At 36.8% G+C, this 15,330-nt stretch overlaps 1 protein-coding gene across 1 annotated transcript in view; it reads right to left on the bottom strand.

The window, feature by feature from the left end:
• TWSG1 (twisted gastrulation BMP signaling modulator 1) overlaps window positions 1-14,794 on the bottom strand; it is a 48,835-nt gene extending 34,041 nt beyond the window's left edge. Inside the window, exons 1-2 of the mRNA XM_040478500.1 lie at window positions 14,780-14,794; window positions 2,498-2,621 (exon numbers count right to left, since the gene is read on the bottom strand). Coding sequence (XP_040334434.1) covers window positions 2,498-2,621; window positions 14,780-14,794 — 139 coding nt within the window. The remainder of the gene's footprint in view (window positions 1-2,497; window positions 2,622-14,779) is intronic.
• Window positions 14,795-15,330: the final 536 nt, after the last annotated feature.

Raw genomic sequence — 15,330 nt, 5'->3', positions numbered from 1 at the left:
TATCTGACAGTCATAAAACACTGGAGTACCTTCTACATACCACACACTATACTAGCTGTTAGAGATACCAAGATGAATCTAAGATGACAGAAGAAAAGACACCTCTGCCCCAGTTCTCTCAGAATTCACTACAAAACAATAAGGAAAAACAAGACAGTGAAACACTAACTCCATCTTGGAGGAACCTACGAGTCCAATGTAGGTTCAATGTAGGTTCCTTGGAGGAACCTATGAGTTCAATGTACAAGTTCAATGTGGCGGAGTAAGCAGTATCCCTCACAGGCAGATATGTGGGCACCACAAAATTCTAGGAAGACTCAGGAGTTGCAGATAAACAAGTAAGGCAGAAGCAAGCTTATTCTGAGAACAGTTATGCCTCCAAATTGGTCCCTGCCTCTCTTCTCCCACAACTATAGAAGATAAGACAGTTTATTCCCTAGAGAAATTAAAGCAAAGAGGCCTTGGACTGGGAATACCAAAAATTGTAGAGGGTGGAGATGAAGGTGGAAAGAAAGAAGGAAAGAAAGTAAATTATAGCATGCTTTCTGAATACTGACATCACCCCTCAGGACCCCAGAACATTTGAAGCCATATCACCCACTCTTACCCCAGACCAGACACTCAAAGATTCTTCCCTGAAAAGCTGTATGATCCCAAATAGAAAAATCTATAGATCCTCAGGCAGAGGGTTCCTCAGTGAAAAAGACTGCAACCATCTGAGAGGGAGGCAAACTAGATGCCACACCCTGTCTATGAGCAAAGGCTCCCGATTAGCATTATTAGAGTACCTAACTTATATGTATCAATAGATGGCCAAGGATCAGCAGGCATTTGAGGAAATGGAAACCATGCAAAGAGCAGAAGGGAAAACTTCAACAGCAACTGACCTCCATAATTAACAGTCCCAGAAAGATAAAAAAATATCTTATCTATAACACAAGAAAAATATGCTCCCCAGAAAGGACAAGCAGAGAAGGGCTCTTGGAAATCAAAAATGAAAGCCAAAATTTCAAACACTAATATGAAGTTTAGAAGATTAAGAAATCATTTAGGAAGTATACTTCAATACAAAAAGACAGATAATAGGATTGCCCATTTAATAAATGAGTTTCCATACTATCATGCATCAAACTAGTATGTAACACTAATTTATTCAATGAATTGCTAAAGTAATTACTGATTTAACTAGAAGTAGTGATAAAACTATCCTGGGAAGATAAGAGATACGAGAGCTAAATTATCATCTACCATAATAAGAAGTCAACTAGTAGTTTCTAAATTCAAAGAATCAAGAGAACAGCATAAGGACATTATTTAAAATTATGGAAATAACATAATACCGAAGAGCCAGAAGTTGTTGTCTCTGATGCAGGAGATCAAAGGATTGGGAAGAAGATGCCAGGGGGTTGTTTAAGTACAATGTGCATGTACCTTAGGTATGTGCATACATCCCACTTTGATAAAAATAGAACTTAATTTTAAAAGATCAGTATGACACCATCCTTGATCTGAAGGAGTTTATACTGTTGGAAGAGACATGCAAAACAATCATAGTAGCACGCAATACACAACTCAACAGAAGCAGACAATCTGAACAACATAGTGGATCTTATCTCAGTCAAAAAAAGGGTGTTTGGGGGCGCCTGGGTGGCTCAGTCGGTTGAGTGTCCGACTTCGGCTCAGGTCACGATCTCACGGTCCGTGAGTTCGAGCCCCGCATCAGGCTCTGGGCTGATGGTTCAGAGCCTGGAGCCTGCTTCCGATTCTGTTGTCTCCCTCTCTCTCTGCCCCTCCCCCTTTCATGCTCTGTCTCTCTCTGTCTCAAAAATAAATAAATGTTAAAAAAAAATTTTTTTTTAAAAAAAGGGTGTTTGTGAGACAAGGGGACACCTCAACTGTGGTTTCAGAGGATGGAAAAGGGTTCACTGGTTGGAGAATGATGAATGTTTCCCCTGTCAACAGTCTACACATGTAAGTTTTCTTTCTAAAACACAAGTGATAACATTCCATAAACACACTTTCATACACCTTGCTTTTTTTTTTTTTTTTTCCACTTAATACCTCTTGGAGACCATTCCTCAGAAAGCCCTTAAAAAAAGCTTTCGGTTTCTCAAGGATCTTTTACTGAAGTCTTACATAAAAGGAAGATAACCTATTTTTAATATACTAACTCCTAATTTTAATTGCAACTACAACACATGCTTCTTATTAAAAATTCAACACTATGAAAAATTAAAAATAAAAAGTAAAAACTTTTCCATTGTTCTTCCATTCCCACTTCCCCAAAATAAGCACTTTGAATTTCCTTCCAGACCTTTTTCTATAAAAATAAAAATGCACATACATGTAAATACTATTCAACTAACGTTCCATGCATCTACTACAGCTTATACTCACACTAGTCTATACACATAAAATACACTTACATTATTTAAAGTCTCTTAAAGTCAAGGATTCTGTGATGAGAAACTTTAAACTTTACTGCATGTCAACTTACCAACGCAATCACAACACTCATCCCAAAGGGTCCCAAGACATAACATACACTCCTTACAGCAGGAACAATTCCCTTCTCCAGGTCGGCACTGGCAGAGCTCCTGGAAATAAGATAGATGTTCAAACTTAAAATTTCAAACAACCATATTTAAAACTGTTAGTTTTTTGCAACACCCCCCCCATATATGCATTTATAGTCATTTACTCTTCACACAGTTTTTTATTCAAGATCATTAACTGTTTGTACGAACATAAATATCTACAATGTCAAGTAGATTTATATTTTCTTTTGGATGCATTCAGTGACCTATTTTGGATGCTTTTATCTTATTGTGAAACCAAAGAAAACCTTTTACTTTATAACCATTACTTTACCCCCTACACTACCTTGAAAAATAGTTCAGTACAAGCACAAAACCTGCTTTTCAGCTATTAGACTCATTGTATAAATTAAATGAATAGCCGGCTTGTAGCAGGAGCTGTGCTTTCTCAATACGTGGAGTCTTTCAAAAACTGCTATTTTTATTGACCTACAACTGTTAAAAGAGTGTGCTTGGTGCAGCAGACTATTTAAAAGAAGGCAGCGGGGCGCCTGGGTGGCGCAGTCGTTAAGCGTCCGACTTCAGCCAGGTCGCGATCTTGCGGTCTGTGAGTTCGAGCCCCGCGTCAGGCTCTGGGCTGATGGCTCAGAGCCTGGAGCCTGTTTCCGATTCTGTGTCTCCCTCTCTCTCTGCCCCTCCCCGTTCATGCTCTGTCTCTCTCTGTCCCAAAAAATAAATAAACGTTGAAAAAAAAATTTAAAAGAAGGCAGTGATTATTTCCTCCCTATGTCCACCCACCCTCTTTGCAATGTAACTCTGCAGCTCTTCCTATCAAAGGACAGTGTCTATTTCCAGACTAGCTTTAATCAGCAGAATTTGGTGGAAATGACATCGTGTGAGTTCTGAGTCTGGGTCTCCATGGCACTGAGTGCTTATACTCCTCCTCTTAGAACTTCTCCCAGCTGCCATGTGTAGCCTGGAAGAAGGCCACATGGGCAAATTGGTCCATTGGATGCCTTCCTCTCTCATCCAGCCTCCAACCAACCAGCAGTTGACAATGGACATAAGAATGAGACCAGAAAAACCATACAGTTGATATGGGCCCAAATGGCCAACCCACAGAAATAGGAGCTAAACAAATGGTTACTGTTTTAAGCCACTAAACTTTGGAGTCATTTGTCACTCCACAAAAGCTAATTAATACAGCTTGTTTCTCAAATGAAGCTCCCAGGTAATTCCTCTAGCCCCCTTGCCACCAGACAACCACTCCTAAACAAACCCAACGTAAAGAGAATTCTGTAGCCACCATTGCCTACTTAGCTTTCCCTGACTTATAAGATACCATATACATTTTTATTTTTATTTATTTACTTATTTTTGAGAGAGAGACAGAATGTGAGCAGGGGAGGGGCAGAGAGAGAGGGAGATCCAGAATCCAAAGCAGGCTCCAGGCTCTGAGCTGTCAGCACAGAGCCCAACGTGGGGCTCAAACTCACAAACCATGAGATCATGACCTGAGCCAAAGTTGGAAGCTTAACTCACTGAGCTACCCAGGTGCCCCAAAGATACCGTATACATTTTGAAAAAAATTTAACATAGCACATAATATTCATTCCTATTAAATTCATCTTATTACATTTCTAGACTACTGGAGTCACTCCGATGTTCTAGTATGACATGATTTTTTGCACCCTTGATATTTAATTCCTTTTTTCTTCTTCTCTAAAAGTTCCCTAGCTATTTCACAGCATTTTTGGCAGTCGACACTTGTACTATTTTCTAACTAATTAGAAAATTAGATTAGTTTGATCCCGATGTATACCTGTGACCTGATGATACATGCAAGTAGTAGTATTTTAGTTCTTCAAAACTCTGTACAATCAAGCTGAATTCACTTACTGCAGACCTTCGGTAACTTTGTTAAGTCTATTAGAAAGAGAAGGACTAAAAGGGAAGGGACTTCCTGAAAAGTACAGATGCTTCATCATAAAACTGGGATGCTTGATCCAGAAAAGCTCAAACATACTTGGAAATTTAGAAAATCGGAGTTGCCAAAGATCTATTTTGTGACTGGTTTCTCCATAAAAACCTGTCTGTCCTGTCTTTGGAACAAGAGAACATTTTCTGAGTACACATGGTGCTTTTAGGATACTTTTTGTTTTTTAGTTTTAGAAAGCTTCCCACTTAGTCACAAGAAATAAAGCTTCTTTCAAATATTAATTTACATTATACATAGTGTCCCTTTATTCTCTAGTTGCTTGTATTTACATTATTTACTTAACTCAGGAGAAGCAAACTAGAAAGTAACAAATTTATTCACAGAATAAGTCTCTCCTTTTTCTATCTATCGAAGCTTCCAAATAGCTTATTAAATGAGTTACTGTATATCATGCTAAATAATGCGGAAATGAATGTCAATGCAATGGCATCCAGTTTGAGTCATTCGAGTGTTCATTATGTCTTTTTACCATCAGGTATCTGCAAGGTGTTTTAAATTGGAATGAAAGGGTGGTGATACTTTAAGATTACTGGGAACTAATGGAAGGTTAAAACTAAGGCCATTTAAAAGTCGCTTCAACTTGCCTGGATTATGTAGCCCTCAAGATTAAATCTATTTCATGCCCTCTTAATAGATGCTTGTACTTTTACATGTCAGTGTAATGGAATAATGTACTCTAGCAATATGCTTAATAATTTATAATTTACTGATAGAATATAAAGGGAGAGGCTATAGGAAGCTAAGACATGAGGGAAATAACTTGAAGATAAGCTTTATTTCTGCACTATTAAAATAACAAAAGTGCAGGCTAAGACTTTCTTGGTAAAAATTACTGCTAAAACTGGTTGAATGCCAGGTAACAGTATGCCAGCTAATATTTTCCCTTTTTTCCATTTTACTACAGAAACGACTGAAAAATCCTTGCCTTAATAAAACAAACTTACCCACATAAATTAAGACATTTTACAGAGCAAATAGGCCTCAAAATATATCAAAACATCTCTATTCTTCATAGCTCATGTCAGCATTCTTTTCAGGAGACTGAAAACTAAGGAAAATGAGATCACATCCTGAAACCAACCTTTTAGTCAGCATTTGCACCTTTTCAATTTTCAAACAGACTATTTCTTATTTTCCAGGAGAAAATTCCAGGCAAATTTAATATATGGCATTTAGGATCTCAAAAACCTCACTGAAGGTCAAGAGAGCAAACATATATGGAAACCGTTTGCTTTGTGACTATTGTTAAGTCAAGAAAAAAATAGCAATGGATTTCCATGTGTAAATCATGATGAATAACAACCATGTGTGGCTCACCAAGCAATTTATTCCTTCCTAGTCACTTTACATGTCTTCCAAAATCACATTATTGAATGTTTGGTCATAAACATCTTTGGAAATGTACACTGTAGTTTTCTTTACAGCACAAGAAAACTATGGTTAGGATGAATGTTTCTTAAAAAAAAAAAAAAATGTTTCTACCGTGCTTTGAACCCAATTATTGGAAATACAAAAGAAAAAAAATCAACTCAGTATGTAACTCTGTGATGAATCAAGGATCACAGAAAACCATTAAAAATTCCTTTTAAATTAAGCAGTCTCACTCATTTAAAAAGAAACGTTTAGCTTTAACAGTTTTAGTTATGAAGACATAAATGAATCTTCAGCCTTTCCCAAAGAGGCTACAGTAAAGATAACAAAGATGCTTTAAGAAAATTTAAGTATTTTGGGGTCACCTGTGTGGCTCAGTTGGTTAAGCATCTGACTTCAGACCAGGGCATGATCTCACTGTTTGTGAGTTCGAGGCCAAGAGGCACATATCCTGCTTGGGATTCTCTGTCTCCTTCTCTTCCTGCCCCCCACCCCCTCAAAACAAATAAATAAACATTTGAAAAAAAGAATTTTTTAAAGTTTATTTACTTGTTTAGAGAGACAGAGTGTGAATGGGGGAGGGGCAGAGAGAAAGGGAGACACAGAATCCGAAGCAGGTTCCAGGCTCTGAGCTGTCAGCACAGAGCCCCACGCAGCTCCAGCTCACCAACACTGAGATCATGACCTGAGCCTGAGCCAAAGTCTGATGCTTAACTGAGCCACCCAGGCGCCCCAAAAAATTCTTTAAAATATTTTAAGTATTTTTTTAAACTATAAAAGACTGAAAAATATATACTAGAGTAGAAGGAAAAACACCCAAGTTTAACCCACTTTGGCAAATTCCTACACATTTCTAGCAAAATAACGATTGTATGCTCTGCTGATCTAAAAAAATAAGCATTTCCCTCTCGTAAAAATCCGTCAACATAATTTAATAACTGCATAACAGTATATTCAAAATTCAGAAATAGACCTTAAATCCCGATCCCTTCCACATCTTGTTCACTTTTTTTTTTTTAATTTAAAATGTGTTGTTTTTAAATGCCTGCCAGGGGGTGCACTGGGGCTGCTCTGCAGCCTGTAGCACCTCCAGAGCCATGCGGCAGCTTGGCCTGGGCCTGGCTCGTCAGACCCAGACATCTTGAATGACCCCACGTGTGGGTTGAGGAGGTTGAGAAGGTCCAGGTCTCGCTGTAAACAATGCTCCTAGGAGCCAGTGCACAGGCAGGTGCAGACACAGATGTATGTGGTTGGGTACCGCCTCTCCGGGGGTCCCAGTTTCTTATTCTTTATCAAAAGCTTAATCACTATCTTCTATTCTTCTATTATTTTAAAGTCTCTGGTACTTAAGTGGAAAATATGGTTGATTTTTGAGATGTGGAATTTTTCTGTTTGGACTGGGTGTTTATATATTTTACTAACCTTACTTGACCAAACTTGAGTACCACTCAGTTGAATGGAACATGTGATCACAGCCTAACACAAAGTTCACAGAAGTTCAAAATAAAGACTGATTCAGTGCTTCCACTTGTTTACTGCTACTACCTACCCTAAAGTTCCTAAGCAGGTTTTATGTAACACTAACAGGCACTGTGCTAATAATCATTTTATATGTATTATCTCAACTCTCGTAAAGCCCCTTTCAAGGCAGTTATTATCCTCATTTTTTAAATAAGAGTATAAAATTTGTATATCGTTTCCTTAGTAAGAAGCTGAGATTTGACCCCAGTTTTGGTTATTGCATTTTAGACATTGCAATGAGAAATACAAAGCTTATTTCTTATTAATTTAGCATTTCAATAATTATAGTTATTACTTTCTTAGAGAGAATGAACCCATAATTAAACTTAGATAATCCTTTCGGTTGTTTAATCAAAGGCATTATTATATCTTTCACTCTCTACCCGAATACAATTAGAAGTGCTATTGCCCAAGTTTAATCATTGTTTGTAAAGGTAAAGTAAGTATCACTGGCTAAGAGTTGCAAAACCAGTGAGTTGGAATTTAATACTTAATTCTTTTGTTGCTTCAGCTCGTTAATGACCATATCATCTGCTTGCCTACTCTGCAAGTCTTGGAGAAAGTGTGGATGTTGCTCATGGCACAGATGAGAAGGCTGAGAAGGAATAGGTTAGCAATTTGTCTGAATTCCCACCACGGGACACTGACATCAGGTCTTCTGACCAGGCTGTTCTACCGGCACTGCTCTTCCATGCTACAGTGAGAGTAACATGGGATAAGACCTCTTTTCTCTGCGTGAAGTACTGTGCTAGATGCTAAGTATAGTAATCACATTGTTCAATAAATTTATGATAGAAAAAAATCAAAACTTTATACTAAAGGGGAAACAGAGATGTATACATTTGGGCTATCCTATATTGACCAGCATGAGTGTTCAGCCAGAATTTGGTAAGCTGCTTGAAAACTTTATATGAAATGAAAATCTAGCAGGATGAAAAGTTTTGGGAAAGAGTCTAATAATTTAAAATGTATTTTATTACCTTTGTATTAGAAAAATCTTGGATATCTCAGGGAATTTCAAATCTTTGAATGCCAGAATTCAGAGATTTTTACACAATTATTCAAGCAAGAGTCAATCAAGTCTACTGTCTATACCATAAAGGTTTTGGTGAGATCTTAAACTCTGTGCAAAATAAACAGGGAGAGAGGGTAGTATTCATCTAAGACTAGACTTGAAGAGTTAAGTTCATAATTTTATGAACTTCCAAATTTCCAGGCCAGCAGTGAAAGCTAATAACTTGAGGAAGAATCTTGTTTATATTCTGGTGTTGTTACTGATAAATATTTCCATTCTCTAACTGTTGCCAAGATCTAGAAATCTATTAGCACTGTTCTTAAAACAGGGAAACATCATCACTGAAAAGAACATGACATGCATAGACAGGAAATGACCTGGATTTACAGGATCTAGATTTAAGTCCTAACCCACAAACTGTAGCGTGTAATAGTGAGTCTTAGTTTTTCAGTCATAAAAAGGGGATGAGATGGTGGATTTTCCCTTACAGGCTTTGGCATCCAAGTGAGATCTAAGGGCTTTGGTGACCCAGCAGTCCTGCTCCTAGGTATTTGCTCAAGAGAAATTAAAACATACGACCACACAAAGGCCTATAAGTGAAAGTAAATATCTTAGGAAGTTCTAGCCACAGCAATTAGAGAAGAAGAAATAGAAATAGAAGGCATTCAAATTGGTAAGGAAGAAGTAAAATTTTCACTCTTTACAGATGGCATGCTACTATACATAGAAAACCCTAAAGACTCCACCAAAAACCTGCTACAACTGATAAATTAATTCAGAAGATGGAAGGATACAAAATCAATATACAGAAATCTGTTACATTTTGATACACTAATAATGAAGTATAAGAAAGAGAAATTAAGAAAATCATTCCATTTATAAATGCACCAAAAAGAATAAAATACCTAGGAATAAACTTAACCAAGGAGGTGAAAGACCTATACTCTGAAAACTATAAAACAATGATGAAAGAAATTGAAGATGAGACAAACAAATGGAAAAATATCCCATGCTTATGGATTGGGAGAAGAAATATTGTTAAAGTATCCATACTACCCAAAGCAATCTACAAATTTCATGCAATCCCTATCAAAATATCAACAGTATTTTTCACAGAACCAGAACAAATAATCTTAAAATTTGTATGGAACCACAAAAGACCCCAAATAGCTAAAGCAATCTTGAAAAAGAACAAAACTGGAGGTATCACAATCCCAGATTTCACGATACACTACAAAGCTGTAGTAATCAAAACAGTATGTTACTGGCACAAAAACAGACGCATAGATCAATAGAACAGAACAGAGAGCCCAGAAATAAGCCCATAATTATTTAGTCAATTAATTTTTGACAAAGAAAGCAAGAATATACAGTGGGAAAAAAACAATTCCTTCAATAAATGGTGCTGGGAAAACTGGACAGCTACATGCAAAAGAATGAAAGTAGACCACTTTCTTACACCATATACAAAAATAAGCTCAAAATGGATGAAAGACTTGAATGCAAAACCTAAAACTGTAAAACTCTTAGAAGAGAACATAGGTAGTAATTTCTCTGATATTGGCCAAAGCAACATTTTTCTAGATATGTCCCCTGAAGCAAGGGAAACAAAAGCAAAACAAACTACCGAGAGTATATCAAAACAAAAAGCTTCTGCACAGCAAAGGAAATCATCAACAAAACAAAAAGGCAACATAGTGAATGGGAGAAGTTTTTTACAAATGACATATGTGATAAAGGGTTAATATCCAAAATATATAAAGAACTTACACAACTCAACACAAACAGAGAAATGCAAATCAAAGCCACAATGAGATATCACCTCATACTTGTCAGAATGGCTAAAATCAAAAACACAAGAAACAACACGTGTTGGCAAAGATGTGGAGAAAAAGGAACCCTTTTGCCTGTTTGGTGGAAATGCAAACTGGTACAGCCACTGTGGAAAACATTATGGAGGTTACCAAAAAAAAAACCCTACAAGTAGAATTACTGCATGATTCAAAAATTTCACTACTGGTTATTTACCCAAAGATTACAAAAACACTAATTTGAAAAGATATATGTACCCACTATGTTTACTGCAGCATTAAAAAAATTTTTTTTGTAACATTTACTTTTTTTATTATTATTATTTTTTAATGTTTTATTCATTTTTGAGACAGAGAGAGACAGAGCATGAACGGGGGAGGATTAGAGAGAGAGGGAGACACAGAATCTGAAACAGGCTCCAGGCTCCGAGCTGTCAGCATAGAGCCCAACGCGGGGCTCGAACTCACAAACCGCGAGATCATGACCTGAGCTGAAGTCAGTCGCTCAACCGACTGAGCCACCCAGGTGCCCCTAACATTTACTTATTTTTAAGAGACAGAGTATGAGTAGGGGAAGGGCAGAGAGACAGGGAGACACAGAATTTGAAGCAGGCTCCAGGCTCCAAGCTTTCAGCACAGAACCTGACGCAGGGCTTGAACCCATGAACAATAAGATGAACCCATGAGCCGAAGTCAGACACTTAACTGAGCCACCCAGGTGCCCCAATGCAGCATTATTTACAATAGTCAAGATATGGAAGCAACCCAGGTGTTCACTGATACATGAATTAATAAAGAAGATGCAGTACACACACACACACACACACACACACACACACACACACAGTGGAATATTACTCAGGAATAAAAATGAATGAAATCTTGCCATTTGTAACAACATGGATGGTTCTAGAGGATATAATGCTAAGTGAAATACGTTAGTCAGAGAAAGACAAATACCATATGATTTCACTCCTACGTGGAATTTAAGAAACAAAACAAATGAACAAAGAAAAAAAGAGACAAATCAAAAAACAGACTCAACTATAGAGAACAAACTGATGGTTACCAGAGGGGAGGCAGGTGGGAGGGAATGTGTGATTTAGGTGAAGGGAATTAAGAGTACACTTACCATGATGAGCACTGAGTAATGTGTAGAATTGTTGAATTACTATATTGTACACCTGAAACTAACACTGTATGTTAACTCTACTGGAATTAAAATTAAAAAATAAAAATAAAAAACTACCCCCCAGCAACATACAAAGCTAATTAAGTAAATGCATAACACTTAAGCATCAGTAATCAACAAAGCTTTTTATAAAATATTTTAATGTTTATTTATTTTTGAGAGAAAGAGAGAGAGCATGAGTGAGGGAGGGGCAGAGAGAGAGGGACACACAGAAACTGAAGCAGGCTCCAGGCTCTAGCTGTCAGCACAGAGTCGATGCAGGGCTTGAACTCATGAATCACAAGATCATTACCTGGGCCAAAGTAGGATGCTTAACTGACTTAGCCACCCAAGCGCCCCAGTAATAACAAAACATTGAATGGTACCTATGCTGAGAGTACTTTTACAAACTTTACTTAGAACAAACGGCTATTTAAACACAAACACATAAAATAAAACATCCTCAAAAATTAATCTTTATGCAAAAGCATAATTATTATTAGGTTACAATAAATCTGTTTTGATATATTAGCACTATTTAAGGAGGACATCAGACAAACTTTCAAACTTGGCACAGCAGCATCTAATCTGAATCTTATTATCATGGTGCTCTTTATAATTTTGATTGGTACACCTTTCCCTGAAAATAATATAAACTTAAGTGAAACACTACTGAAAACAGAATTCATTCTTTTAGAGGCTAAATAAACCAGCAAACAAGTTCATGTATATACCTAAATATATCTAAGGGCACCCATTTCTTATATAAACATGGTCACAAAATTTTAATCCTACTTACTTTAAAAGTGTCCCAATGAACATCTTTAAAATAATCCAGATGGGGTGAAATGAGACTGGACTGGCTACATGTGGATCACTGTTGAAGCTGATTAATAAGCAAACTGGGTACGGGGGTATTTTACTATACTCCCTGTTTTGTGCATATTTGAAAATTTCCAAGGGTCTCAATGAAATCCTCATCTTTGTTTTAATATAATAATTCAACAGGTGAAAAAGCTAATGAAAATAAATTTTAGTTTACTTTTGCAGCTACTCTAACTGCATTAAACATTTGAAGGGAGAGAATGACTTATTCTTCACTTAAATTACATCAGGCCTAAGTCATTACTTTTGGACATTAACTTCAAAGATTTCCATAAAGTGTTAACTGAAGCAAAACAGTACAACCCAGCAATAGCACTACTAGGAATTTATCCAAAGGATACAGGAGTGCTGATTCATAGGGGCACATGTACCCAATGTTTATAGCAGCACTCTCAACAATAGGCAAATTATGGAAAGAGCCCAAATGTCCATCAACTGATGAATGGATAAAGAAGATGTGGTTTATATACACAACGGACTACTACTTGGCAAAGAGAAAGAATGAAATCTTGCCATTTGCCACAATGTGGATGGAACTGGAGAGTATTATGCTAAGTGAGATAAGTCCGAGAAAGACAAATATCGGATGTTTTCACTCAAATGTGGAATTTGAGAAACTTAACAGAAGTCAATGGGGGAAGGGAAGGGAAAAAATAGTTTCAAACAGAGAGGGAGGCAAACCATAAGAGGCTCTTAAATACAGAGAACAAACTGAGGATTGAAGAGGGGGTCGGGGGATGGGAAAATGGGTGATGGGCATTGAGGAGGGCACTTGTTGGGATGAGCACTGGCTGTTGTATGTAAGCAATGAATCATGGGAATCTACTCCTGACGCCAAGAGCATGCTGTATACACTGCACGTAAGCTAACTTGACAGTAACAGTACAAAATGATTTGCAACCATAACTTTTAAGAGCAGTGAAGCAGAATGAAGAGGAAAAAACACTGTAGTAAAATAAGGTAATGTCTTTTTGAGGAAAGAAGAAACACTGTATATTATAAACCAAAATGTTACTAGTATAGTAACAAATCAAGATAAGTATAGCAAGAGACTAATGTGGAATTTAGCACTGAATAAAAAAACAAGGAAGAGAAAGAGAATTTTTTACTTTACTGTGATTAAGAAGACCTGAAGTTACCTGAAGTACTTATACATATGTGTGTGTATACATACATATGCATATGTACATGTAAATTTATATATTTTTAAAAATAGGCTTCACACCCAGCACAGAGCTTGAATTCATGACCCTGAGATCAAGACCTGACCTGAGATCAAGAGTCAGACACTTAACTGACTGAGCCAGCCAGGTGCCTCTGAACTACTTATATTTTTAACTTAAGACAAAATACACTTGTAGAAACTAGATTAATAAAAAGTTATTTAGGGGCACCTGGGTGGCTTAGTAGGTTAAGAGTCTGACTTCAGCTCAAGTCATGATCTCACAGTTTGTGGGTTCCAGCCCCGCATCAGGCTCTGTGCTGACAGCTCAGAGCCTGGAGCCTTCTGTGGATTCTGTGTCTTCCTCTCTCTCTGCCCCTCCCCAACTCGTACTCTGTCTCTCTCTGTCTTTCAAAAATAAATTAAAAACGCTAAAAAATTTTTTAAAAAATAAAAAGTTATTTAGAAATTATAACTTAGTTCAGAAAATCTAAGATTTGACAGTTAAATTAATTTTTAGAATAAAAAGCTGATTGTTGACTTAATACAAGAAAGTGCAAAATATTCAGATAACCAATAAAGTGTTAAAGTAATGGATCAATAATCTCTGAATATAAGTTTGAATATTTTTATGAAATATAATGTTTATATCATCCCCAATATGACCATAAATATTAGCCAAAGAAGCACTCACATGTCAAAAGGGGTTTTTCTATTCATAGTACAAAATAGGTCTTGAGATTTCTGGGTTAGAAGCATACTATGAATACAAATTTTAAATCTTCTTTTCACAGAAGAAGAAAAACTAGTAGAGATCTTGTTAAAAACAAAATCTTATATGACCACTTTTCCCCCTGAAATAGTACAGCTAAACCACTCATTATATGAGCAAGGAAGTACACCACGATGACAATTTTACTTTCTTGACGTTTAAAGTTAGATTTCTTTCCTGCCAGAAGCAAAAAATAAATATTTATATAGGGACCACCCTTCTGCATAGCAACTTGTAGGAGTGGCAGAAATGACCACGCTGCCTTGCAACCATGCTGGTAAAAAATATTTACATGACCATGAACTTCCAGGGAAAGTGTTTTATACTTGGTCATTTCATGAGTTGCAGAAGGCTCAAACATAAACAAATGTTGTGACTTATCCTGATCATTTCAACACTACAGAGGACGTTCAAACCAAACCAAAATAACAAAAAGAGAATCTAAATTCCCTCGACAAGGGAAGTAATATCTTTCTTTGAACTTCTATAGCATTGCCTTTCTCAGAGTACTTATTTCCCACCTTCATTTCTGTACCTGCTGTTCTTCCATAGTTTAAGGAGAAAAGTTATCTAACATTGTCATCTAAAATGTCAACATGCAGACTTTCAATGATAACTTAGCATGTGCAATGGAAAGCAAAATCCCAGTAATTCTTAACCTTTCTAGGACCATCAACCACTTTGAGAACCTCCTGACAGGTATGGACATTTTTCCCAAGAAACTGTACACATACAATTTTGAATATAATTTTGGGTATCGCCTGAAGCCTTTAAGGGATCCAATGACCCCAGTTAGCAATTCTTGGTACATGAAACACCAGTAGCAAATCTGTTCTTCAACTTAAGACAACAGAAATAAAAGAGGACATTAAAATTAAAGTTCATGTTTCTATCAGGCGAGTCATGTTACCCCCCCCCCCACACACACACATAAAAGAGCAAAAGGAAATGAATACCCACCCATCACAACCACAGCAAGAAAACTGGCCAATCAAAACTAACTAACTAACTAACTAACTAACTAACTAACTAACTAACTAACTAACATCTCTCCAGGAAAATGATCAGCTTTAGAGCAGAGAACAC

Source organism: Herpailurus yagouaroundi, unplaced genomic scaffold (assembly GCF_014898765.1).
Source record: "Herpailurus yagouaroundi ecotype Mexico unplaced genomic scaffold, PumYag 142, whole genome shotgun sequence".
Taxonomy (NCBI): domain Eukaryota; kingdom Metazoa; phylum Chordata; class Mammalia; order Carnivora; family Felidae; genus Herpailurus; species Herpailurus yagouaroundi.
This window is presented reverse-complemented; position numbering and strand designations above follow the sequence as displayed.